The sequence below is a fragment of the Alosa sapidissima genome, chromosome 13 (assembly GCF_018492685.1).
Source record: "Alosa sapidissima isolate fAloSap1 chromosome 13, fAloSap1.pri, whole genome shotgun sequence".
In the NCBI taxonomy this organism is placed as follows: Eukaryota; Metazoa; Chordata; class Actinopteri; order Clupeiformes; family Clupeidae; genus Alosa; species Alosa sapidissima.
This window is the reverse complement of record NC_055969.1, coordinates 32,278,026-32,305,485: the sequence shown is the minus strand read 5'-3', so window position 1 is coordinate 32,305,485 and position 27,460 is coordinate 32,278,026. Positions and strand designations below refer to the sequence as shown.

At 43.5% G+C, this 27,460-nt stretch overlaps 1 protein-coding gene across 2 annotated transcripts in view; it reads left to right on the top strand.

Moving 5' to 3' along the window:
* myo5b (myosin VB) overlaps positions 1 to 27,460 on the top strand; it is a 66,169-nt gene that overhangs the window by 25,658 nt on the left and 13,051 nt on the right. For both annotated transcript variants that reach the window (XM_042059554.1, XM_042059555.1), the window contains exons 6-29: positions 457 to 600; positions 740 to 821; positions 1,679 to 1,786; positions 1,908 to 2,017; positions 2,321 to 2,586; positions 3,136 to 3,217; positions 3,313 to 3,453; positions 3,780 to 3,902; positions 4,988 to 5,071; positions 7,693 to 7,854; positions 8,333 to 8,430; positions 12,840 to 12,926; positions 13,595 to 13,706; positions 14,129 to 14,340; positions 15,063 to 15,219; positions 15,952 to 16,191; positions 16,561 to 16,797; positions 17,576 to 17,666; positions 18,962 to 19,107; positions 20,507 to 20,626; positions 20,992 to 21,126; positions 21,765 to 21,818; positions 23,480 to 23,719; positions 25,454 to 25,551. In XM_042059554.1, the coding sequence (XP_041915488.1) occupies positions 457 to 600; positions 740 to 821; positions 1,679 to 1,786; positions 1,908 to 2,017; positions 2,321 to 2,586; positions 3,136 to 3,217; positions 3,313 to 3,453; positions 3,780 to 3,902; positions 4,988 to 5,071; positions 7,693 to 7,854; positions 8,333 to 8,430; positions 12,840 to 12,926; positions 13,595 to 13,706; positions 14,129 to 14,340; positions 15,063 to 15,219; positions 15,952 to 16,191; positions 16,561 to 16,797; positions 17,576 to 17,666; positions 18,962 to 19,107; positions 20,507 to 20,626; positions 20,992 to 21,126; positions 21,765 to 21,818; positions 23,480 to 23,719; positions 25,454 to 25,551 (3,329 nt within the window). The remainder of the gene's footprint in view (positions 1 to 456; positions 601 to 739; positions 822 to 1,678; positions 1,787 to 1,907; positions 2,018 to 2,320; positions 2,587 to 3,135; positions 3,218 to 3,312; positions 3,454 to 3,779; positions 3,903 to 4,987; positions 5,072 to 7,692; positions 7,855 to 8,332; positions 8,431 to 12,839; positions 12,927 to 13,594; positions 13,707 to 14,128; positions 14,341 to 15,062; positions 15,220 to 15,951; positions 16,192 to 16,560; positions 16,798 to 17,575; positions 17,667 to 18,961; positions 19,108 to 20,506; positions 20,627 to 20,991; positions 21,127 to 21,764; positions 21,819 to 23,479; positions 23,720 to 25,453; positions 25,552 to 27,460) is intronic.

The window sequence follows — 27,460 nt, the reverse complement described above, 5'->3', positions numbered from 1 at the left end:
GGGAAGTGGGGGGATGGGCAGGAGATTCATCAGCCCTGTCGATGTGCTCACAGGAGTAGATAAGGCCCGCAGAACTGCATTCTGGGTAATCAGTCTCCTTCCCTGTCCATTTTGAAAGTTAATCTGGGCACTGAAGAGTGAGGCAGTGTCTCAGAATCAATTAGTGTATCTCTTTGGCTAGATGAGCCCAGTTGATTTGGGCAGGAGGAGGGGGACTCGGTACGCTGAGACACAGGTCTCCACATCTTTTCCATCATCATCTTTGACATGCCGTCTCCAGACAGAGGAAGACAAGACTAAGAAATAGCCTCAGGGCCGTCTAGAGGGACATCTCATCTTTTTCTGTAGAAGACAGAGTTGCACTGCATATATAGAGTTAGAATAATAAAAAGGTGAGACTCAAAGTCTCATTTTGTAGCTCCCACATCAATCAACTGCACATCCTCTCTCCAACAGGCCATAGGGAATGCCAAAACCACTCGCAATGACAACAGCAGCCGATTCGGCAAGTACATCCAGATTGGCTTTAACCGGCGCTACCACATCATTGGTGCCAACATGCGCACCTATCTGCTGGAGAAGTCACGAGTCGTATTTCAGGTAAATGAGATAAAGAGGAGGAACTGAGGTTAAACTGAGGTCTAATTCCGTTTCAATGTTCAGCTTTTCTGTATGCGTGATAGTGGGCCTCAATATGCAGTCATAACTCCATTGCTAACAGGCAGGAATTGTTTTATAGGCCGAGGATGAAAGGAACTACCACATCTTCTACCAGCTCTGTGCCTCTGCCCCCCGGTCAGAGTTCAAAGACCTGGCTTTGAGTAAGTGTCCTGAAATACCAGTCATGTTCAACAACACATGATGTAAGACCTGTAATGTTTTAGCGTGTGTTGGTGACAGTAACTCTTTACTGCTGTGGATAGTTACAGCGGGGAAAATAAGTATTGAACACGTCAATATTTTTCCACTTTATTACACATAACTCTACCTACGGACTTTAATGTTTGGATTTTTTTTATATAGGTGGATTATCTGAGGTAATACTAATGTCTGGTAAAATTTTCATGCAAATAGCCTCATTGGAAGTATACTTACTGAAAAAAATGTTGACGTGTTCAATACTTATTTTCCCCGCTGTATGTCCCCAGCACTCACTCTGACCTAAAAAGAATTTATCTGCTGCAGCTCACAGGGTTGCTTACACTGAGTCAAGTCTTACACTGAGTGAAATATTTCAGTTAAAGGGGAACTTGGCAACTATTTCAACGTAATAAACCCGTTTAGAAATCATTTGGATGGTTAAATGACCTGTTCCGGTGTAAATGGTTACTTTCCCCGCTGCGCCTAGCGTCCCCAGGCGGAAAACCAACCTTGCAACATTGAGACTACCGTCCCGGAAAGAGAAGTGAGAAACAAGAAACTCGTTTTAAATCGTGTTTCTTACCTCCACATAGTTCTGCCAAACTTATGCTAACCGTTCTTGTAAACAAATCCATGTGCTTTATCGGTACCTTATCCCACAGTTTGAAATAGCATAATGCACAATTTCTCCAGCAGAGGGGGAAATCCTGCCAAGTTTCCCTTTTAATATGCACATTTCATTTGATTTTCATCAATGCACAGGAAATTGTAATTGTCACTGTGTTTAATAGTCCTCATGGGGTCACGTGCTTTTCAGCCAGTGCAGAAGACTTCACCTACACCTCCATGGGAGAGAACATCTTCATTGAGGGTGTCAACGACGCTCAGGACTTTGACAAGACAAGAGAGGCATTCTCATTACTAGGCAAGCCCGCTTTGTCAGTTGTTAACAAATATGAGAAGGAGGCAAATATGGGACATAGCTTCTGTCCAGTGTCCATCCTGGACAATTTTCCAATAGCAGTATGTTATTGTGTTCCTTACAGGTTTCAAGGACACTTACCAAACTGGCATCTTCAAGATAATTGCCGCCATTCTGCATCTGGGCAATGTGGAGATCTGTTCTGAGCGAGACGGAGAGTCATGCCATATCAATGTACGTGACCTCAGCTAAAATCTTGCATAATGATCAACACTTTCTGATGCCTAAAGCCTGTATAGAGTATTTTTGTTTTTATTTTGATGTTTGTTTGGCAAGAAGTTTCAGTGCAACTTCAGTGTGAACCTACCTTGGCCTGAGGGTGCCTTTGTTTTGTACCACTTTTGTTGTCTTCTGTGTAAATCCTACACTGTTTTAAATCTCTTCTGCGTGACTAATCCTGTTTCTCTCAGTTAGTCTCACTCTTAATTTTTTCTTTAACTCTCTCTCCATTTATCTCTCTCCCTTGCCCCCCCCCAGTTGAACGACCCTCACCTGGAACATTTCTGCCGCCTGCTGGGGGTGGAGCAGAAGCAGATGGAGCACTGGCTGTGCCGCAGGAAGCTGGTGACCACGTCCGAGACCTACGTGAAGCCCATGTCCCTGAAGCAGGCCAGCAATGCCCGCGACGCACTGGCCAAGCACATCTACGCGCACCTCTTTGACTGGATCGTTGAGAACATCAACCGGTCGCTGCACACCGCTGACAAACAGCACTCATTCATCGGTGTGCTTGACATCTACGGGTAAAGATTGTTAGACATGTTTTACAAGAATCTCCATATTTTAAGTATTCCATCAAAGGAATGTATTCATTTGAACATTTTCTGTGTGTGCTTCATTCTAAACATTCTGCATTCATGCGCTAAAGAAGGAGTTACAGCATGAAGCACATTTCTCACTGCCACCACATAATGCCTGAGATTAGAGAATTACAGGAGAAGGAAGTATTAGAGGTCCACAGGCACATACCGTATAAATGGGTTTCCCTCTCCATCCTTGTATTGGTGGTGCCGCTTCTGATTACTGCGCAAGCTGGAGTCCTATTGACTGCTGAGAGTCAACTCTGGCTGGGTAAGGGCCCGTCTGACCAAAGGCCTAATTACATCCCTGCAGAGGGTCTCCAGTATCGATTTGAAAAGAGGTAGTGAGACAAGAGATGCAGAGCAAGGGAAGCTGGATAGGAGGGGGAAAAAGAGCCCATTGCATGTTTGATCCGCTGGGAGAGGAGTTGGACAGGGAGGGAGAAGGCCAGTTTCAGACACTCCTCTAATTGCATCTTTCCCTCCTTGCAGATTTGAAACGTTCGAGATCAACAGTTTTGAGCAGTTCTGCATCAACTATGCCAATGAGAAGCTTCAGCAGCAGTTCAACTCGGTGAGGTTTATTATTGGCCTATTGTAATTAATGTAGCATTATTCATCCCTTGTTCAGTATAATGACTGACATGTGCTTTATCATTGGGACCTCAGCATGTATTTAAATTGGAGCAAGAGGAGTACATGAAGGAACAGATCCCCTGGACTCTCATTGACTTCTATGACAACCAGCCGTGTATTGATCTCATAGAGGCCAAGCTGGGGATCCTGGATCTCCTCGATGAGGAGTGCAAGGTGGGTAACTGGGTTGCTCAGCGACACCGATCAGTTTTGACACTCTGTAGCCTGGCAGCAGAGACTGTTTTTGCTCTCAGTCGCTCAACGCCTGGGAAGCCCTCTGGAGTCAAAGACAGATGATTTATTCATTTAGCCCATCCAGTCTGAGCTCAGGGCTCTTTGAAGTCGCTAACGATCTTCTTGGAGCAACTTCAAAAAGAGTAAACATGTTGTTCCTGCCACAGGTAACCCAGATAGAGCATTGAATTTGGAGTTGCTGACTGACTTTCTCTCCCCATTCCCCTTTTTTTTTTTTCTCTCTCCGGTTTCGGTTTGTCGTCCAGGTGCCAAAAGGAACAGACCAAAACTGGGCCCAGAAGCTGTACGACCGCCATTCCAGCAGTGAGCACTTCCAAAAGCCCAGGATGTCCAACTGCTCCTTCATTATAATCCATTTTGCTGATAAGGTACAGTTGTTGGGATTAGGGCCTTCACTTTTACCCACAAGATTGAAACAAGACATAACGTCCTTTTCATTAATCCATCAGTTCAGAAATGACATTCAGTTCTCTTGCTTCAGTTCTCATCCAGGCTCTTATCCTATTCTCTATGGGGTACATTATACCCCTGCACTGTGTTTAGATTAGGAGCCAAGTTTGGCTCTGTCATGCTCTCTCTCTCTCTCTGACATTTTTGTCAAGATCACAGTACCTTAATCCTGTCTTGTGTGACCACCACATGCAGGTGGAGAGGTTGGCTGAGTTTCAGAATCTCAACTCTGCGAGGAAGTGACTAATTGTGAAAGTGAACTTCACAACATCCAACACAGCAAAAACATTCCCTTCTCAGTAAAAACACTGACGTAGAGATATACAGTATGTGGTTATTGCAAGCATTCACCATTTACCTGCAAGACATTTAGTGTGTGATACTGTACTCTGTTACTATAACTGAGTGTCGCTGAGTTTCACTTGTCTGAGACCCATTCTGGCCACCAAGAGGTTAAATGGAATTCACCCCCACAACAAACTGTGGCTGCAGTGTCCCGCTAGCGGCCCTTGTGACAATCACAAACACAAGCTACCAATTAGAGACAAAAGAGTCAGTGCTCATAGAGCGGCATTTAATTACATGCTTCACCTCTTTGATAAACTGGCTATGTGGGTCAGCTCTGTCACACAAAGAAAAAGAGAAAATTGCCGTGCTGCTCTGTGACCTTTGAGCCAGCCGTAGTGTTTATAAATAATGGAGAATGTGTGTTTGTAGAAATTGTCACTCTTGCTCGGGTTGTGCCAAAGTTACTCTAATTAATATGAATCTTTTGGGTTGCTTTTGACTCTACGCCACAGTCCTGTCTCTCTCTCTCTCTCACACACACAGTCCCCACAATGTCTTGCTCCGACTTGCCAAAGTTGTTGTGAAAGCTGTCTGAGGCCAAGTTCTCAAATAGAAGAACCAGAAAAGCCAGGGCTAGTGTCTTCCTCAGTGTAACATTTGTCTTTTAATCCATGCATCTTATTGTTAGTGATTCATCTGATGATGTTTATTACAGGTTGAGTATCAGTGTGACGGGTTCCTGGAGAAGAACAGAGACACTGTCTATGAAGAGCAGATCAACATTCTCAAAGCCAGCAAGGTAAGACTCAAGGCTGAGGATGCAAACACATCCTCCCTTTTAAATCACAAGCATTTTACAGACCGCTCTCTCTATCTCTGTGATTAAGCTTTTAAGAGAAGGAGACATTGACCCAATCACCCTTCACAGGCAAAATCATTTCCCCTCCGTTTCAATGTGGAAGTTAAAAAAGCCAAAACAGTGTGTTGGTTTCAAGGCTCTGGCATCTCTGATTTATGAGCTTTTGGCCCTTCAAGCTCTAATAGATGTGCTCTCTCTGAACTGTTGCTCTCAACAAGATTACAGAAACACTTTACAGCTCCGGTAACGCCTGCCAAACAAGTGCTTAGTCTGTAATGACTCATATTGTGTAACCCATAAAACATACATTTTACATAAATGTCAAACTTAGGTTGGGCCATAAAGTCATTTAAAAAGACAGATCAAAAAGAAGAAAAAGAGCAGAGATGATTTATCACAATGCTAAATGTTATACTTGGATTGTACAATTGGACTGCATTTGTTCCAGATCAGTACCTATGGCAAATAAATCACTACATGTCAGGCAAATGTAGCATTTGAACCAAATGTACCATTTTGGCTCCCCAGTTTCATGCCATTGTGCTTCAGACATGCGCTACTCTGCACCCTGCTGCACCTACACTCGGGATTGCTCCTCCCACTATTTAACTGGTCCAGGGCCATTTACTCATCTTACCACTTATGGTCTGAGTCAGCAGCCAGTCAGCCAGCCAGCCAGAGAGACAGAAAGAGCACCTGCTCCAGAGACTTACTGAACGGACATGAATCATTCTCTATCTCTCTCTCTCTCTCTCTGTCTCTCTCTCTCTTTCTCTCTCTCTCTCTCTTTCTTTCTCTCTCTCTCTCTCTCTCTCTCTCTCTCTCTCTGTCTCTCTCTCGACCACTCTTTGTGTCGCGTCTAGTTCTCTGCATGACAAATGCAGGATGTTTCCTGCCCAATGAGCACAGTTCAATTGTACTCAGTTTTTGTAGGAGCAGATAAGTGGGAATTCAGAGAGGATGGAGGTGACGATGTAGTTCTGTAGAGGATCTGTCAAGTGTCTGATTTAAGAATGAATGTAGTGTAGATCAATAGGTTAATATACTGGTCCACGCATTTGATCATGAAAACAAAGGTAGTAGAAGGACTCTTGAAAACTGCATTCATTTCCAGCCTTTTTAATGGAAGAGTCTCTGTCCCCACCTCCTCAGCTAAACTCAAAGCTGCATGACTCGCTCAACTCACTTATGCCCATGTTCTCTGGCTCGGTCTGTTTAAGTGGTTAAGTGCTTTACCGCCGGCCCATGTAAACAAGCAGGGGCTTGACTTGAAGCTGCGCCCATCCGCCTCCCACCCACCTTAGCTCTCGATTGGCAAACCGCTATTAGCATCATAGACCCAGAGAAGAGATAATTAAACAGATCTTCTCTCCCTGAGCCAGTAGCAGCTTTTGCTATTCTTGGCTCCAAGGAGGCGAAACCGCAGGTTGCCAGGATGCAGTTGATGTCAACACTGCAGTAAACAAAGTATCTTAGCACATAGCAAGCCATTGTCTTTTGTGTTCATGAACCTTTTTTTTTTATAGATGTTTGATCTGTCAGTCAGTCTAGTCACTGTCAAAAAATTGTCAGGACTGAGGAATGTCATCTCCTACAGTCTGTTATGGTTGTATGAGAATCATCGTTGTTGGTCATGTGTAATAATAGTTTGTTTTTTCGCACATAAGAAATAAGTCAGCCCCAGACTAAAAATGTTAAGTTGAGGTCAGCCGGATCTAGCCTGTTTAAAAGCAAATTGTTCCATTGACTTTCAAGGTGTGAACCGCAAATTGATTTCCTGTTTCAATGCCAGTAAAAGGAAGTTGGGGCTGAACACTCCCCATCCATCAACATTACCCATGCAGGAGCCTATAAAACGAGAAGCAACAGTGGCTGGAAACCAGAGAGTGGCCTTGCATTAAAACAGCCAAGGCCAAGTCACGTGAATGGTGCCCATTAAAGGATATGCATGGCTGCATGGATTTAAATATTCTCTTTGCTCCGTACTGTTCATGTTTTCTGCTCATATTTTTGTAATGGATAGTCTGGCTTCCATTACCATATCCTCCCTGTCACCTCAGGTTCCAATCTGTGTCGGGTCTGCAGTGGCATCATCAGTATTCTCTCTGCAAGGTGTCCCACTAAAAACGTCTCCCTGTTCCTGTGTGTGTGTGTGTGTGTGAGTGAGTGACTGTAGGACATGGATCAGAGACTTCTATAAGCTACAGCTCAAACTGAATACAACCCCATTTCAAAGAAAGTTGGGTCCAAAGTTTGGTTGAGTTGTAGAAATTATCCTGCGGTGGGGTGGGGGAGTGTCTAGCAATTATTAGATGGACACTAGTGTATACTGTATGTGAGCAGAGTCAGTTTTCATTTGGGTTGACCGCACTGACTGACATGATCCCCATTGACTGGCACTTTTAATGGAAAGGAATTGCATTGGCTTAATTGCATGGTTATCTCATCAAGTGTACCTACCAAATAACCTACACATTTACCCCCGTTTCTATAAAATGTGTAAACAAGAGGGAGTATTCTGATCTGGATGCAGTTTTATAAACTGTACGTTTGTCTCTCAGTTCCAGCTAGTGGCAGATCTTTTCCAGGATGGCAAAGAGTCTTCTTCCTCCTCCTCCTCCTCCTCCTCCTCCTCCAGCAAGTCCTCCAGGATCAATGTGCGTCCTGCCAAAACCATTCCCAAAGCCCCCAACAGAGAGCACAGGAAAACAGTGGGCCACCAGGTATGAGATCTGACACATTTGCAGCATAAGCTATTTTGTACCTACTGTATGTTGTTAACGAGAATCAACAATTTCTCCAGAGACTACGAATGACTTTGTTTGTTTGGATTATTATGTATTATACCTATAGCTTCTGCTTTAGTGTATGAAAAGAAATGTGCTTCTTCAGCATTTGTGTTAAGTTGATAAGGGGCCACATAAGTTTAAACAATAATTGTCCGTTACCTTAAGAAAGGTAGACATGCTTTGCTGGTTTCCTGTAGCTGCAAGCATGCATTTTGAAGTCTAGTGTTCCATCATCTCCGTTGATGTATCCTGAGGTAATGGGCACATAAAGTTAATGGTCTACAAACTTCAATGCCCTGTTAAGGTCAATACATTTAGTCATTCTTAAAGACTAAACTGTTGGCCATTACAATATGATGCACGTTAAGAAGGGCCTTGCCTTATTCTTTGTAATATTTTTTCCCCTGTGCAGTTTCGCAGTTCCCTGCATCTTCTGATGGACACACTGAATGCCACCACCCCTCACTATGTGAGATGCATCAAACCCAATGACTTCAAAGAAGCCTTTTCGTAAGTATCAGCTTTGTTCAGATAGCTCATCTGGGAGTAAATCTTTTTAATTTCATGCACTTTCAGTGTGTTCAAGGTATTGATGTGGGAAGCCCTGATGCATAGAGAGACCTGAATTTGCCCTCACGTATAGTATCAGCAGGTCTATGTGATTCGGGATGGTGTATACCAGTGAACTGAAACAGAGTGTCCAGTGTTTTATTGTGTCAGCTAGGGCTGGGATAAACGATTATTTTTTAAACGATTAATCTAGCGATTATTTTTTTCGATGCATCGATTAATCTAACTATTGTCCGATTTGATTTCGATTCAATTATCTCCCAATTAATTCACTAATAGCAACTTATACATGTTTATTTACATATATGAATGAAAAAACATGAATTCTTTAACATTGCAATATATGTTTATTGCTCTTAAGATTCCAAAATAAAAGGCTATACAAGTGCAAAGTAATGCATTCTTAGTCAGAGGTAGCATTCAATAAAGTTCAGTAGTGTATGTCTAATTGAGTGCCTGTCATTTTAAGATGTTTGTGTGGGAATGCTTGCAATTAACATTAATACAGTTACAGTTTTTCTCAGTCGCTTTGGTGCTTTTCTCAGATCAGAATGAAAATTCTCATAACTATTAGTTCAACCTCCACAACATTTAGTCATTTGTGCACATCATAGTAGCAATTTCTCCTTCCTCTGAACAAATTGCACATGCTTTTGGACATGTATCAGTTGCTTTGTCATGTCAGTCAAAATTAACTATACTTATGAATGCTGAAAAGTCGTTCCCAATAAAACTAATAGTCTTCATTTCATTGCTTGAGTCATTATACAAAATTGGTGAACTAGTTATCAAATTCTATCACAATGCTGTAGACTTGCAAAGAGCATATAGTAAAAATGTGAAATGTACATCAGTGTTTTGTACTCACTCTCCTAACTACAGCAATTTCTAACTTTACTGTAGTTTTCAAATGGCTGTACAAGTACTGTATAGTGCTGTCTTGAGCATGTTCAGGTAGTGTCACCGAGTTCTGACCTTTTTTTGCATGGGAAAACACTGAGAGAATAAACTGCCATAATGAATACATGACAAAGCCATTTGACTATCTTGTTCATAAACGATGGTGTCAAGACTTCTCATTTTGATGACACTGGCCGTTTCATTGACATAAATACTTGCTTTTGAGGAATGGACTATCCATTTTGAGCAAGTGACCTGCTTTTGCAGGTTATCCACTAGGTTTTGCAGTTTGCACTAATTGTTTTGAGAAATGCACTAACTGCTGTGCAAATGTTAGTAGTGATGTGAGAAAAGCACCAAAGCGACTGAGAAAAACTGTAAAAGGCTGCTGATGTGTGGACGCAATTCATAACGTAGTTAGTTCAAATAACGGTTCGTACTTCTCCTTTGGACAAGCACTTTTGAGTCTTGGAAAACACTTTTCCATTTACATCGGGATTTTGCAAACATTCGGAGTCAATAAAATGAGCCTGAGTAACGAATACAAGCAGCTGCAAGTAAGCATGCTAAACTTGACATCCAAAAAGTATTTTAACGTTAGCTTTGAAATACTGCTTGATTGCATACTGTAACTTAACTTAGTTTAGTCTCCTCAATGTACTATGTTGTGATAAGACCTTAGCAGAGTTTACCTTAACTTTAATCAGTGGTGGAATGTAACGAAGTACAAATACTTCGTTACTGTACTTAAGTACATTTTCCACGTATTTGTACTTTACTTAAGTAAAATTTATAGTGCATACTTTTGACTTTTACTTCGTTACATTTTACAGCAATTATTTGTACTTTTACTCCGCTACATTTCTACAACACCATCGTTACTTTTTACGATACATTTTATGATCAGTTTTTTTTTCTCTCTGACTAACACGTTTGTTTTACCGGGGGGGTTGCTACCAAAGATTCTGGAGCGCTACGTGCATTCTTAGAAACATAAGCTTCTAGTCTAGACCAGGCAAAGCGTGAGCTTGTAGCCATCTGCATTCGGTAGGCTATATTCACCAGGCCCATGGCTACACTGTACATGCAACTGTGTTCTGTGCCTTTCTCTGTCTGTTATCTGCAGCGTTAGGGCCTTCTCTCGATGAGATTGCTATCCGCGGATCAGCGAAGTTACAGGCTATGCCCATGCTTCTGTCACACGTCTGATCATTTGCGGCACAAATGAATGGTAGACTATTAATGAACCGGTGGCCGGAAAAGACGTAACATTTTCCAGATTAGGAAATATTCCTTAATTGTGTGTGATTAAATAAAGATGCATAGCCTACAATTGTGGCGTAACGTCAGCGCTCATTCAATGTCTATGCGTCTGCGCAAGTGAAACTGAATTTAATCATAAAGACACCTTTCTCAGCAACTTTTCTGTTCAATCAGCGTAATTGGCATTACGATCCACCCGACGTTTCCCCTGTCTACCCCGTTAAACTTCAGGCTCTCGTGTTTTGCTGAATGATATTACTCAGCAGATCACCCTAGTAGATAACCAGAATTACAGTCTCTAGAATTGTAGGTCAGAATGTAATGGGCCACAGATGGTAAGCACAATTGCATTAACTTAAAACTATCTAGTCGAGTATAACCTAAAACTAGCTTAGAAACTAACTAGATTAAAATGCCACAGCCCATACTGATTTTTCCTATTAGAATATAGATATTAAGAGAATAAATCATTATGCAAATACTTTTACTTTTAATACTTAAAGTACATTTAAAAGCAGGTACTTTTTACTTTTACTTAAGTAGGGTTGTCATTGTGGTACTTTTACTTTTACTAAAGTAAATATTTCTCTGTGTATTTGTACTTTTACTTAAGTACTGAGTTTCAGTACTTCCTCCACCACTGACTTTAATGCTGCAGTTTTGAACACATTTGCGCAGCATGGTCACGATGCTAAGCTGATTTAATAGCAATTTAGCCCACTGTGTTCTATGCAGTGCTTCTATGTGGCAACAACAATCCTTCAAAAATCGTGAATAATTAGTTAAATGCGCATGCAGAGGAGGAGCAGCGGGCTCGTTACGAGAGAGAGCGGGAGGGGCGAGGAAAGGCTGTGTGAGTAAAAAGTGCAGCTCAATGAAATTATCTTATCTTTAATTTAAATAGTAGGACTATAACATAACATCAATGTGTGGTGGCCGGTTTTGATTTCGTGGTGCCCAGCCACAGATTAGTCAACGTATGGAAAACACTGAAGGTGTAAAATTAAAAATATTTAGCAGCACATGTAATGCTTGACGAATCGACGCTCATATTTTACGTCGACGTCATCGATTACGTCGACGCGTTGTCCCAGCCCTAGTGTCAGCTAATGTTAATCTGATTCACTCTGTGTACACTGTGTGTGATCTGGTTATATTTAGTCCACATTGCAGACACTGGCATGATATAATAGCAGCACATGATGTACGAATGATTATGATGTACGAATGACACATCATCAGGAGTGGATGGCTCACAACTAAAGGAAAGAATCATGCTGGCTGAGTTGGTAGAGTTGGTTTGAACTGGCTGACTTTGTTAAATTTGAACTGTGGTTTATTTTTAAGAGGCCCCTTGAGGGTAAATATTGTCTTCAGAGTATGTGATGGATTACCTTGCTCCAGTATGAGTTGTCGTGTCCGCTATCTCTCATTCAGCTTTTGAATGTTTACCAAGATTATTCAGATACCCTAATGTGATAAGATTGGAGACAGAGCATGCAAACACAGGTGCACATCAATCTTCCCACAATAAATGACAGTGTAGACATTATTAAAAACATTAATTTTAGTGTCTTCTTTTTGGGATTGAAACACAGCCATGACATTTTAGCATAGTGCACCACCATCTACACAAAGGAGGTTTATGGTCATTCCTTTTATTGTCACATGTATAGACGCCCAATCGACTGGCCCTGTGGTGTTAAAGGCCCATTTCTCAGCATAACAAGGCATGGCCCCTTGTTTTTGTTTTGTTTGCATCTTCGCTACGCATTCCTGAGAAACAAGAGGTTGTTCATGAGAAACAAATTGCAAGAGGTGCCCCAGTCACATGCTGTCAGGAGGGGCCGAGAGCCAAACAGGCTCAGGGCTGTTTGTGTGCTTGCCGCTGGATGCTTGTAGTCAGAACAGAGTAGGTAGAGTGGCTGAAAACATCACCGTCCCCATGCCTTTCTCAGGGGAGGCGTGTAAAATGCTAACCAAGAAGATACGGTAGGAAGACAGTCAACACATACATGTGAAACAGCACTAGAACCACGTTTTGAAGTGGTATCTTGTATTACATTTTGATGCATGCCATACATTTTGCTTCAGAGATATCAAAATAAGGATTTATGCTCATTAATAATTAATTATGCTGAATTTTTTATCACAATGTGATGCATCTGTGTGTGGTGTCCCCACAGGTTTGACTCTAGGAGGGCCGTCCAACAACTGCGAGCATGCGGTGTCCTGGAGACAATCCGTATCAGTGCTGCTGGATACCCATCAAGGTACTGAGTGTTAAATAAACACTACTGCCACTGCAGCAGAATTTGTAGCAGCTACACAGTGCTATAAATGATTGAATTTCAGGGAGTTAGAAATTGATCACTGTGCCTTGGGTTTCCCCTGGTGTTTTGTATTGTTGAGGTAAAAACAAGTCCAATTGAGAGAGAGGAATGTTATTGTCTGTGTAAGTGTATTGTTTTGCTGATCAGGAGACATTGAATTCCGTGTGGATGAGGTGGGATTTGTGCAGTTATGAGTATGCATGGCACAGAGGAAGCTCAGATACACAGTGCAGCTTGAGGATAGACATATGGTGTGTTGTTGGCCCAATGTGGTATGTGGTCGTCATAAACTGGTGCAACAACAGCAGCATTTAGAAAAGTAGACCTCCTCCTAGGCAGTCAGAGTCAGGCGCGAGTGCCGTCCCAAGGCGATGATGACTATAGTAGCTCTCTTCAGTCTGTGTTGTTGTTCCCAGAAGTCCAAGTCCCAGTCCCAGTCTGCATCCTCTTGTAGTATGAATCTTAACGCCTAGTAAATTGCAAGTGGGTTTTGATTAGCTTTTGGTCAGCTCCACCAAAATGAAGGACGTCTGCTACAGACTGTGGACGGGCAGAAATGGATTCCTTGGAGTGTCCTTTACTGAAAAGAATACATTGCTCCCTCTTAGATGGACGTATTCAGACTTCTTCAGCCGATACCGGGTCCTCATGAAGAAGAGCGACATGGCCATAGGGGACAAGAAGCAGGTCTGCAAGAATCTGTTGGAGACTCTGATCAAGGTGAGAATGGTGCTGTCTGTTGTGTCTGTCATGGTGGATCTGTGTCAAACTCCTCTCTTGTGCTTTCTGTCCCTACTGGCAGTAGGGCTGTTTTCTGGATTCCTGTATTGTATGTTGTTTACTTTTTTATCTGGGCTTTCTGCAGCCGTGATATGCTTTTTTGAGTGCTTGAACAGAAGTACTATAACCAGGGAACAGTAATGTGGTTTCTCGGAGGAACGAAGTGGAAAATTAGAATATTAGAATATATATTCCTGTCATATGCTTTATGAGGCGCACCATAGAATAAAAGTTGTTACTGTTCTTTAGGGAAATTTAGAACAACATCTTCAGCGTTATTGGTCACAAGAACAACAGGAAAATGTGGAAACTTGTGGTGATATACATGCTGTAATATATATATATTTTAAATGCCCCATCAGGACACAGATAAGTTTCAGTTTGGAAAGACAAAGATCTTCTTCAGGGCCGGGCAAGTGGCCTACCTGGAGAAGCTCCGTGCTGACAAGTTCCGCAACGCCTGCATCAAAATCCAGAAGACGGTGCGAGGATGGCTACAGAGGATCCGCTACAGGAAAATCCGCAAGTCCGTCATCACCCTGCAGAGATACGGACGGGGTTACCTGGCACGCAGGTGAGGCGGGGCGTTTATAGTACACCTTTATGCATTTGTTCTGATAATGCAGTTAACAAGATTAGACATGTAACACGTATTGTTACATATGTAGGTCATAACTTTGTTTTGATCTTAATTTTTGTTTATCAAATTGTATTGTTTTGGTCTGACTGGATGATGCTACTACCACCACTACTATTGCTACCACTACTACTACTACTACTCTTACCACCACTACCACTACCACTACTACTACTCTTACCACCACTACTATTGCTACCACTACTACTACTACTACTACTCTTACCACCACTACTATTGCTACCACTACTACTACTACTACTACTCCTCTTACCACCACTACTATTGCTACCACTACTACTACTACTACTCCTCTTACCACCACTACCACTACTACTACTACTACTACCACCACTACTACTACTACTACTACTCTTACCACCACTACTATTGCTACCACTACTACTACTACTACTACTCTTACCACCACTACCTCTACTATTACTACTACTTTTTCTACAACGAATAATAATAATATTAATAATAATAATAGGAATTAAAATCCTTTTATTTGTATTTATTGTCGATCTGTCTCCTCCATCTGTCTGTAATGTCTTTGTCTCCATTCCACCATTTTCCACTTTATCTAATCTGCTCCCCCATTATTTTCATTATTTGCTGCTCTCCCTCACTTTCTCTCTGTCTCTCCGTCCCATCAGGTATTTGGAGCAGCTGCGTCTGACCAGGGCTGCTCTGATCTGCCAGAAACAGTACCGCATGGTGCGTGTGCGCCGCGACTTTCTGAGGACGCGGAAGGCTGTGGTCACCATCCAGGCCTATTACCGGGGCATGTTCATCCGCCGGCTCTACCACGAGGTACGACAGTCATCTCTACCCTCACAGGAAACCTGATTCTACATCAAACTCTGAGTCTGTTTGTGTACTGGTTACGTGCTCCTTCTCTTAAGCTGATGATACGCAAGGCAACTTTTTGAGCAAAGTATGGTGTGATATTGAGCAATGTTTCTGGGCAATGTTCCTAAGTATGGTGGTTCTGGCATGTTCCCATTGATATTGAGCACCATTTGTTTTAAAGAACTTTAATCATCAGGAGGCACATTTTCATGATCATCCAATCAGAACACATGGAACTGGTTATGTGGTTGCCCAGCAACATTGCTCAAAAAGTTGCTCTGTGTATCATCACGTTTAGGTTTTGCCTACTTCTCACATTGCCCCAGGACTGCTACCCAGAGTATATCACTGCATGGCCCTTGCAATGTCCATCTGTGCAAGTGCCATCTCTGCCGATGCTCTTGGGTCATTAGGGAACACTCACCATGAGTCATTAGGAGATGTGTAATTAGGCTAAGTTAATGACTTGAATTGACTTTAGAAGTGAAGTGAGTTTAGGACACAGAGGTGGTCTCAACTCCTTTGACATCTTGCCCCACATACTGTATACTGTAGTTTTAGAAGGTAGCACAACACTTTATTTTACTGTGCTTGATCAGGAATGACTATTGCATTATCAGTAGGGTAGGTTGCTCCATCGATCGTAGCCCTGCGCAGTAAGCTAATTGGCCTGCTTGTTTGTCCGTCCAACAGTTCATGTTGCACCACAAAGCCACCATCATCCAGAAGCATGTGCTCGGCTGGCTGCAGAGGAGGAAGTATCGGCGGGCTCGCGACGCCGCCATCATCATCCAGTGCGCCTTCCGCCGGATGCGTGCCAAACGACAGTTCAAGCAGCTCAAGATCGAGGCGCGCTCCGCCGACCACTTCAAGAAGCTCAACATGGGCATGGAGAACAAGATTGTCCAGCTGCAGAGGAAGGTGGACGACCAGGTAGAGTGCAGCAGCGGCCCCACAGGGTCCATGTGTTGTGATTTTATCTTCCTCTCATGGAAGAGTGTATTTCGGTGACATTTATTTATTGTCACCACTGGAAACAAATTTTGTTTGAAGGGGTTAATTTGGGAAGTCTCTGAGGTTCTACTTAGCATTCTACTTGCCATATTATAACCCCCCCCCCCCCCAACCCCACGCTACACCCAATCAATTCACCCAACACCCAATCCCCCCACAGGACTCTGCATTGTTGCTCATGAATGTTTTGATGAATGTTTCTGAATGCTAAAGCATCTTAGCACCCATCTCCCCCGCCGTTGGCTAAGAACACCTCATATCAACACTTTTTTCCCTCAATGTCTGCAGAGCAAAGAGTACAAGACCCAGGCAGAGCAGTTGACCATCACCAACAACTCCCTGAATACCGAGGTCACCAAGCTGAACAAGGAGCTGGAGACCCTGCGCAGTCGCCAGGGCGACGGCACGCAGATCAACACCCTCCAGGATGAGCTGGAAAGGCTGAGGGTGGAGCTGGAGGAAGCCCACGCACACAGGAAGCATCTGGAGGAGGAGCACAGCAATGAGAAATTTGGACTGGAACAGGTGAGAGAGAGAGAGAGGGAGAGAGAGAGAGAGAGAGAGAGAGAGAAAGAACAAGAGCGGAGGTTAACGTCACTGGTGATGTTTAATGTGTGAAATGCAGCGTACATGTTGCACAGATATTATGGGTGAAATCAATATGGTAAGCTCCAAGTAGTTTTGGCGTAGTCTTGTGTACAGTGGTCTAGTCTTAGTGGCTCTCATGGCAGCAAGCACACGTTTTCCGTACGTGTATTTTGTGCACACTGAGCATCACCGTGTCTTTGGAACGAAATCTGATGTACAACTTGTGCCGTTTTATCTCCAAAGGGAAAATCTTCAAGGCAGAGAACAGTTAACACGATTACTGATCATAGATATTCACATGGTTCAGAGCCATGTGAGGGCATTTTGCACAGCTCGACACAGTGTTGCGTAACTTTTGCCATTTCGTCTGGCCCAATTGAAGAGCCACGTACAAGGCAGCCTCTGTTTGAAAGCCCCCCCCCCCTCCCCCGATGATATCAATACCGTGGGTGCTCCAGATTGGAGTACCGTAACTCATCTGCCTTGACCTGCAGAAGTCCGCTTTCCTCGAAACTCTATAGGCTATTTCTTTGCATTTTGTGTAAAACTATACAACGGGGTGTGATCAAGATTTATTTTTGGACAGGTAAACATATCAGATTGACCGCTGTCACTTCAAAATGGATCTATCCATGCATCCTCTATTGTAGATGAGCTGTGATCTTTCAAAATGTCACCTATCATGATTAATGTTTCACTCGTTTGTTCTCATCAGAGAGTGGAGGAGCTGGAGAAGGAGAATGTGCTGCTGAAGGAGGAGAAAGAAGAGATGAACCAGATGATCCTGAACCAGGCCAAGAGCTCAGGTTAGTGCTGACACCGTATCAGTCTGCCAGCCGGACAGTACTATTCCCTCAGTTCTATTAGAAGCCAGTCTGTGTTGTCACAATCGTATCACAGTCAGAAATAGTGCTTTTACTTTACCTATTCTGGTCAGGTGTGTGTGTGTGTGTGTGTGTGTGTGTGTGTGTGTGTGTGTGTGTGTGTGTGTCTCAGCACTATGTAGGCTGCCTCTGCCCGGAGGGGTGGGCAAGTTTAGTTTCCCACAAAACAAGGGGAGGATTTGTGTGCAGAAGTGGGGCTGAGAGAGGCCTTTTAAGCAAGTGCATTGAGTTTCAGCGGAGGAATGCGAAACTGCACTTTCACCTGTGGGAGCGAGAGGCAGACTATTGTCTTCTGCAGGTTCACAAGAGGGTAAAAGAACCTCCTGAAACCCACAGTTAAGCCTCCAGAAAGGTCCCACACACAACTGTTGTAAAAGTGGTAGTTTACGATGCGATAGTAGTGTTAGGACAAATTTATCCAGTTTTTAATCTCTTAAATCTTGTTGCGTAAGACGGTTGTTATTGTTGTTGTTTTTTTTTAGTATACATTTCACAAAGCTTGACAATGGAAATTTTCTTAAATTTGTGTGTCACTGACAATGGAGCCCCTATCTGCCTTAGGGCAAAAAAAGTAGTTCTTGTTTAGTTCTTGGCGCATGCTCAGCCACTGGAGGAAGTGTGCAGACATGGTGTGAGGCCCGAGAGGGAACCAGAGTGGACAAAGTCAGCTCATAAAATAGCCATGTCCTAACAGCTATTGTATCACCGCACATGAAAGATTATCTGATGATGAAAGTAATAAGTGTTTCTACAGGGTCAGAGGAATGTAATAGTGACTGTAAATGAGAGGCAGGGCTTGTGAAACTGATATCAGTTAATATGAACACTGAGGGACGAGTTCAAAAGAGAGGAGGGACTATGTGGAGTAATGTAATAGATGACTTAGTTAATCACATTCTTCTTTTAATTAAAACTCTATTTACTGTACACATTTTACATTTTTAATTGCCAAATTGTATTGTAAAATGTAAAGTGATGTAAAAGGCCTTTTTGCTCAGAAAGCCCTTATGTTTAGATGTATCTGATTACCACTAAAACTAAATTAGGAATTAGAAAAATCATGTGAGAACAGTCTCTCTAAAGAGCTTGACTCAGGTCTTACCCTTGAGATGAGTGACTAACTTCTCTGTCTCTGTGTATGCCCGTGTATCTGTGTGTGTGTCTGTGGCTGTGTCTGTCTGTGGCTTTGTGTGTGTCTGTGTGTGTGTGTGTCACAGACCAGCAGCTGAGTGTGTCCCAGAAGGAGAGCAGTCTTCAGGCAGACCTGAACGAGGAGCGCCAGCGCTACCAGAACCTGGTGAAGGAGTACTCACGCCTGGAGCTGAGATATGACAACCTGCAGGAGGAGATGTCTCTGGCCAAGGTGTGAAGCAATCAGCACAACAAATCAGGCTCTTATGTTAAACTCAATATGTCATATGTGCCCGTCAGTTTGGAGAGTTCAGTAGAAAACAGGACCACAAAACATTTTCTAGAAAAGGTTCATAAGGGACTCATCTGTGACCGTCGTATATTTGATATGGGGTCATTCCACGTCAGTTCAACGGGCCCACGCATTAGGTCTCAAAAAATTCTGAAAAGATTACCAGGTGTACCTATGTTACCCAGGAGACACACTGTAAAATTACTCTTATGTAAGATCAATACTTTCCAAGATACAGCCAGTTTTACAGGGGGAGGGGGGTGTCGATTTTGTCCAGTCTCTTTTTTTTGTCAAAGTTCACAAGCCCACAGCGCAAGAACTAAACCATGTAGGAGGCTCAAATTTTGCATGGTGGTACATAAATAGGAATAGTATGTAGCAAAATCGTCACGATTGGTCTGGATAATCCTGCATGGCCATAGCTGTCCCTCAAAGTTGATACAAATTTTATTGGAGTTTTTGGCTGGGCTCCGTTTAAACCTTCAGAAGACATAGGCTCTTGATTTATTTTCCTTACTGAGATAAGTAGAAACACTTTCACAAAAAACAATGAACAGAAAATAAATTCCTTCAGGGTCTGAACAGCAGACTTTACAAGTCTAAAAAATCATTTTGGTTCTCATTTTCAGAGCACCCAAACACCTTGTGGGAATATACAAAGATTTTTTCAATATTTTTTTCTTTATTCTCCATGATCTTTTTTCTTTTTTAAAACACCAATTTGACTTATCTTATGCAAATCTTTCTTTTTCACTTACCACCCTGAACATGGGCAAAATGCACCATTGACATCAATATGTTTTGTATAGAGCTACCACAGGTTACTCTATACAACCACAGGTGGCAGTGTGGTGACTCTATATAAAACATATTGATGTCAATGGGGCATTTTGCCCATGTTCAGGGTGGAAAATAAAAAAGAAAGATTTGCATAAGACAAGTCAAATTGGTGTTTTCAAAAAGAAGGGATCATGGAGAATAAAGAAAAACTGGCTGTAAAACTGGCTGTATCTTGAAAAGTATTGATCTTACATAAGAGTAATTTTACAGTGTGTCTCCTGGGTAACATAGGTACACCTGGTAATTTTTTCAGAATTTTTTGAGACCTAAGTGTGTGGGCCCTGGTTGAACTGACGTGGAATGACCCCATGTGGAGCTCAGCTGAAAAATCCTTTTTAGAGCATTTTCCAGTCATAAAGAGTGTGAGAACATCCATCAAAGTAATGCTAGCCCTGAACAAAACAGTATTCTCCTCTGCCAGAAAAGTACCAAGTATCCAAAATCAGGCGCCATGTTTTTGTTGTTGGGCTGGAGGTCACTGATTCACTTCTCGTCACAGTTCCAGCCAGGCCACCGGAGGAACCCGTCCAACCAGAGCAGCGTGGGCTCAGACTCGCCCTACCCCTCCTTCACCCCGTCTGACGTGGGCGACACAGACGACGCGCTGCAGCTGGTGGATGTAAGGACTAAGTACTGTCAGTTGTGCAAATGTAGCTGTTATTAAACAAGGCACTTGGATGGGCCATGGTGAAAGCCATTTTATGCTCTGAAGGCTATGAACTGAGATCCCGTTACCATAGCGTATTGGACCATAGAGCAAGCATATGTTTTTTAAGGGTGTGTGAGTACAGAATCTAAACTTGTTTTTATGAACTACATCAGCTGATTATAGCACTTTGGGCACTAGAGCTGAACCAGAACCAGAAATGACCACAATTAGGTCACACGCTCCAAACATAGCACTGTAGGTTATACTCCACAAACTGGCAAAGCCCAGTTAGAATGAGAGACGTAGCCTTACCGTGGTGGCGTGCTGTTGTGCAGGACATAGGCGTGGAGAAGGCAGCCATGGACATCAGCCTGTTCATGAAACTCCAGAAGCGTGTCAGGGAGCTGGAGCTAGAGAGGAAGAGACTCCAGAGCAGCCTGGAGAAGATGGAGGAGCTGTCCAGACGCAAGGTTGGTCCTAGTCGCACGCACGCACGCACGCACGCACGCACACACACACACACACACAGACAGACAGACAGACAGACAGACAGACAGACAGACAGACACACACACACACACACACACACACACACACACACACACACACACACACACACACACACACACACACACACACACACACACACACACACACACAGACAGACAGACAGACAGACAGACAGACAGACACATACATACACACACACACACACACACACACATATATAGATATTCCAGGTCCTACAGCCATGCCTTAATGTTCCTTTATGAGCTTTCAGACACTGGTGTGCCATGATTAATACAGTCTTTTCTCTGAATTTTGTTGTCTGCATCTCTATGTCCATTTCACATAGTCTTTAGTTTGATATTTAAAAAATGTGCATCTGCAAGCCTGTTAAATGCCTTGTTTGAGGTGCATTGCTCTAGTGAAGTTCTTCAGTCACTCCAAGTTAGGGCATCAGCTGAATCTCTGCCATAAAATGTCCTTTTTTGGATCGGCATTAGGGCTTAGAAACTGTTGCAATGCTAGTCTGCTTATCAGTGTATCTTGCAACATCTCTGCATCTCTGTGTTTATCTAAACCCATAATTTGCTTTATCTTCCAGGGCAAAGGCTCCACCTCCGAGGACGACTCCAATGCCGACTACAACATTCTCAAGGTAGAGTCCAGGTTCACCTGTGCCTGGCTTAATTTGTGTGCACACACTCACACTCACACACACACACACACACACACACACACACACACTCATTCTCTGTGAGTGGTGCGGCCGCAGTTTCTTCTGGGTGCCATGTCTCTGTTTGTGGTCCTTGATTTCTTCTACACTCTGCTCTCTCTGCTGCTCCTCACCTTTCTGTCTCACAAGTTTAAGGTGAGTGCGCGAACATAACTCTCTTAGATGCAGTGCAAATATTAATGATGCCTTTTTATCACACTTTTATTTGGGCAGCACTGTTTGCAAAGTGCTCTAGGGAAGCAAGCAACTGAATCCGTTTCAAGACAAAAAGAATATTAAAAAAAAACAGTAAGATAGCAAAACATTTTAAAATAGCTCACCATGAAAGTAAAAAAAGACATACAAAACAAAAGGATTAAATATGGGCAGGTGTTTGTTTTTTGAGATAACCGAGGACTGCAGGCTGTTGAGCCTTGCATTACAGATTACGGCAAGCACTTTAAAATATGTATGTACGTTTTCAAAACCTGTTATACTGTGTGTTATCAGTGTACAGTGTTTGTAGGCACAGAGCTCTTACATAAGAGTACTTCTGATTGAACTAATAGCTGGCTGAACTACACTATTCTCACCTTCAGTTAAGAGCTCGAGCGAATTTTTGCATAAACATTTCTGAAACATTTGTTCTGAAACATTTCTGAAACACTTACAGTTTCTGAGAGTTTCATCAAGAGCTTTTCACAGGGGCCTAAATATGCATGAGAGAGTTTCATTTTTAATGTAATCAAGATAAAATGTTCCCGCAAATATACTTATAGATTATAGCGAATCGTTGAATGAGGCGTCTTAAAACTATTTAAATCCCATATGTAAATTTTTCAAAGGCAGTAAAATTCCCCAGTTTCTCTACACCACATGCACTGAAACATGTGTCAATTCAAACACAAACGGAGTTTGGTTTTGCCTGTTTAAACATCAGCCAAAGCCATCATTCATGACGTTTCTACTTGTCCAAAGGCCTTTGGATGGACGAGTTTGACCGGTGCACAAGTCCAATGTCCACTCCATTTGGAGAATAATGACCTCTTACCTACAGTACATACTCATTGTATGTTAGAAATATATTTACGAAGTGACACATTCAAAATGGAATTCTTTGCTCCAAAAAGTGGCATGTTTTATTTTGAAAGATTAGAAAAGATTTCCATCCCTGGCATTAGTTTAATTGGTGTCAGGCTGGCTGTGATCTCTACTGTGAGCAGAAACAGGCCAAACTGTGCCGCAGTCAGACTTTGAATGATTCAGATGTTGACTGCAGCCTGTAAGACTGAAGTGAGTCATTTAAAATATCTTTAGGGTGCCATGGATTTATCCCCTATTTCTCTCTCTCTCTCTCTCTCTCTCTCTCTCTCTCTCTCTCTCTCTCTCTCTCTCTCTCTTCAACATGCACATATTTTTCACACATGCATGCAAGTCCTTCCTGCCAACACTGAAGTGTTCCAGCTGTCATCTCTCTTGTAAAATCATAGCCCTCTCAGAAAAGCCCTTTCCAGTAGACATTCTGTCAACTACTAGAATTAAACATAAGTTGTTTTTCATTGCACTCACATTGAAACCCCCCCCTCCCCCCAATACACCTACAGCGGCAGGAGCTGGAGTCGGAGAACAAGAAGCTGAAGAATGACCTGAATGAGCTGCGCAAGGCGGTGGCGGACCGCGCGTCGGGGAGCAACGACTCCAACGAGCTGCAGGAGGGCTACAACCTGCTGCTGAGCCAGCTTAGGGCCGCCAACGAGGAGCTGGAGGTGCGCAAGGAGGAGGTGCTCATCCTGCGCACACAGATCGTCACCAGCTCCAAGCAGGCTGACACAAGCAACCACATCGTGAGTGTGCAGTGTGTGTGTGTGGGGGGGGGGGGGGGGGTATTGTACTTATTGTACTTTTGTAAATGATAACAACAATGCTAATAACACAAATTGTATTATAAATCAGAGATATAATGTACCATCACACTCTCATCCATCTGTCAGTCATCTCAGCCCCCTGATAAATGAACTAGCGCCATCTCTGACATGGACATTCCTTTAACTGCTTTCCCATATACAGTAATATGAGTGAATGCCATGGAGAATTTTACCCCTGAAAGACTCAATCTCCCATCAATCACCACTGAGAATGAGCATGCTCAGTCACCCTCTGTCGCCTCAGATCTGAAACTAGCAGGGAAGCGCTGGCATTTTGCCCTGAGTTCCTAATGTGATCTCTCTCAGTGAGCACACCGCAGCCCTGCTGCACAACACCAGCACCGCCAGCAGAGGCCACAGCCACACCACACTGTGTGTGTGTGCGTGTGTGTGTGCGTGTGTGTGTGTGTGTGTGTGTGTGTGTGTGTGTGTGTGTGAGCCTTTGCTTTCCTGCCTGTCCATCTGCTGTATCTGTGCTTTGTGGTACCCTGTTCTCAGTTACACAATTTATCTACACTATCTGTCTCCTCATCTGGTCATGCAGTCTGGCTTTCTAGCTTTTAATGTGTCTGTCTGTTGACATGTCTGATGGTCTGTCTGCTGTCTAACTATCTTCCCATGTGTCTGTCTGTACGTATGTCGGTGAATCTGCCCATCTGTGTTGATATTTGCTTTCATATCCTTTAGCTCAGTCTTGCTTTCTGTTTCCTCTCCTTGGCTCTTTTGGTCTCACAACCCCCTACCAGCTGCCTCTCTCTCTCTCTCTCTCTCTCTCTCTCTCTCTCATCCACATCTCTCCCCTTCTCTCTACACTTCTTTTCTGCTCTCTCATTCTCTCTCTCTTTTCTCCCTCTCTATCTCTCTCTACCTCTTTTTTCTCCCCTCCCCCCATCTGTCATTTTCTCTCAGATGCTGTGGCTCAGTCTTGCTCTGCATTTCCTCTCGTTGGCTCTTCCTGCCTCACTTCTACCCTCTACTGGCTCCCTCTCCCTCCTCTCTCCTATACCTCTCTTAATCCCTCTCTCTTTTGCTCTCTCCCTTATCCCCTCATCTCTACCTCTACCTCTCTCTCTCTCTCTCTCTACCTCTCTTCTCCCCTGTGTGCGGTACTTTCCCCTGTCAGTACTCGTGCGTCAACGCGCAGATTGTTCACTCTCCCCTTCTCTCTCTCTCTCTGTTTTTCTCTCTTTCTCTGTATCTCTCTATCTCTGTCTCTCTATCTCTCTCTCCATCTTCTCTCACCTGTGGTAATGGGGGTGATGACTGAGGCCCGTGTGTGTCAGACTCTGACATTTTAAGAGGGCCTGCCCCCCCCCTCCCCCTCTCTTGATGCTGATTGATTGGGACGTGGGTGGCCGGTGAGCCGATGGCACGTGTAAGAGCAGTAATGCGTTAGCCAGAGCAGGCCAGCAGGGACAGGTGTCAGCAGGGACAGGTGTCCGACGAGCGAGTAGCAGGCGCCGGTGGCAGCACAGAGCTTCCCTCCCACAGGGCCATCTCCGTGCGGATGTGTCTGATGCTCGTTCGCTTGAGGAAGTCCAAGACCTGTTCACCAACTCTAGCTCTTCTCTAGTCTTCTATAGCCCCGTATCAGTCCATAATGCGCGTCGTGTTTGTTTTTAATATCCGCCAATGTTTGTCTTGTGTTCCCAGGAGAAATCCAATGACGAGTCCGAATGGAGCAACAACAAGAAGCCTGTGGACAAGGAGGAGGCCCTGCAGGCCTACAACGGCCTGTGCGAGGCCAAGAGGTGAGCACTGGGACACGAGTCAGAGTGAAACTGAGCCTCAGCGTCTTACTGTAAGCAACCCCGCGGCTGCTGCCTGGAGCTCCTGTGCAACATGCGTGGATGCCAGGGGAGGGTTTCTGTCTGAGTCAGAGGGCACGGACCTGCCATGGGCTCCTGTTTACACTCACAAGTCCCACATGAGGCTGATTCATTGTAAACACACCGTGCATGTGTTTCATAACTTATAAGAAATTAACTCACCGTGCATGTGTTTCATAACTAGAAATTAACTCACTTCCTTAGCAGCGATGACCGTTTACTCCTTTTCTGGCAAGGATTTGTCATTGAAAACACAGGCTTTAGTTATTATCAAATATTAGCTTCGTACAGTAGATACTCTTAGACACAATGCTATACTTAGATGCCTGAATGTTAAATCCATGCGTTATTATGAAAGTATTGCCATAAATGGAGGTATCCAATCCTACCACAGTCGTCACAGACCAGAAGCACTCAGAGGTTCAGATGTATGAGTGACATCACACCGTCCTGAATAGGAAATTCCCTTCAAATTCACAGTAATGCTAAACTCACACCTCACCTCAGCATTTTGGTTCGTGGTTTATGTAACTGACATAACTTAAAATAGCTTCGTCTCTCATCTGTTTGATTGATCTCCACATTAGCATACCACATTAGCTGTGTTTTGTTGTGACTGATGGTCTATGCATGGCATTTGCATTCCCCTCTGTGAGACCGTATTATGCATTGGGCAGACTGCAGGCTGCAGAGGCAGGTGCAGGCTGGACATAGATCACTGGCACTCTAAATTCATGGTATTGAGAGTGCCCATCACTGGAGCTCCCTCACTCTCCCAGAGACTGACAGCAGCGAGATGACTTGCAGATTGCACGAAGGAAATACATCTGTGTGTCCACGACTTCCACTCTCCGCAACAAATGTTTCTTCCTTTCCCCTCCTCTCTCTCCACCGCTGATTTACCATTCATGTGTTCCTTCTCTCCTTCCTCTTTTCCTTTTTCTTCAGCTTTCTCACTCCCTCCGTCCTCTCTCTCTCTGTGGGGGTGCTGCCGCTGTCGGCCTTGTTCCTTTCCTGGCCCACAGCGCTAGTGAGAAAGCTTAGAGTTACAGGACACGTCAGAACAGCAGCGTGAGGTTACGAGTAGCGTCACCCTAGTGATCTATAGTGGTAGAAATGTATATTGTGTATAATGTATATTGCAGGAGGTCACTGAAAGAACTGTAGGCTATTTATTTGGGAAATACTGTGTAGCACAGTTGTGAATCAGTGATGCTACTGCTAACGAAGGTGAATCCGGAAAAGTTACACTTACAATGAATGCCATTTTAATTCAGTGCAGAGTTTCAGTGTGGTCTAGACCAGTGGGACCCACAATTTCCCATGTTCATAAAGTCGTGAGGGTAAGAGGAATGGAGATGGAGGGATGGAGGGATGGAGGGATTTTTAGCGTTCAAGCCAACAGATACTGTGAGCTACATGATAAGACAAGCAGAATTGCTGTAGGCTTACTTGTTTGGAACCTGGTGATGTTTGGCATTACATTTGTGAAGCCTTCAACTCCTGATGTCACCTTTCAAAACACTCGGCCTGTTTGTTTTTGACAGGGTGCTTTGTCTCCATGTGTCATTTTAGTTTTGATGGTTTCATGCTCTCATGTGCCAGCAATTCACTGCACGCCACACACTGGGGTTTCTGTCCCATTTTGTCCGATCTGAAAGGTCTGATATGAGATCGGATAAGGTAGAATTTAAAATATGTGTTTTTTTTTTTTTTTTACCACAAGCTCCGCGACCCACCCAGAACGGTTTCACAACCCACTTTTTGACCCACCAGTTAAAAAACACTGGTTTAGACAATACTCTTTAATGGGCTGCTCTAATACAAGTGG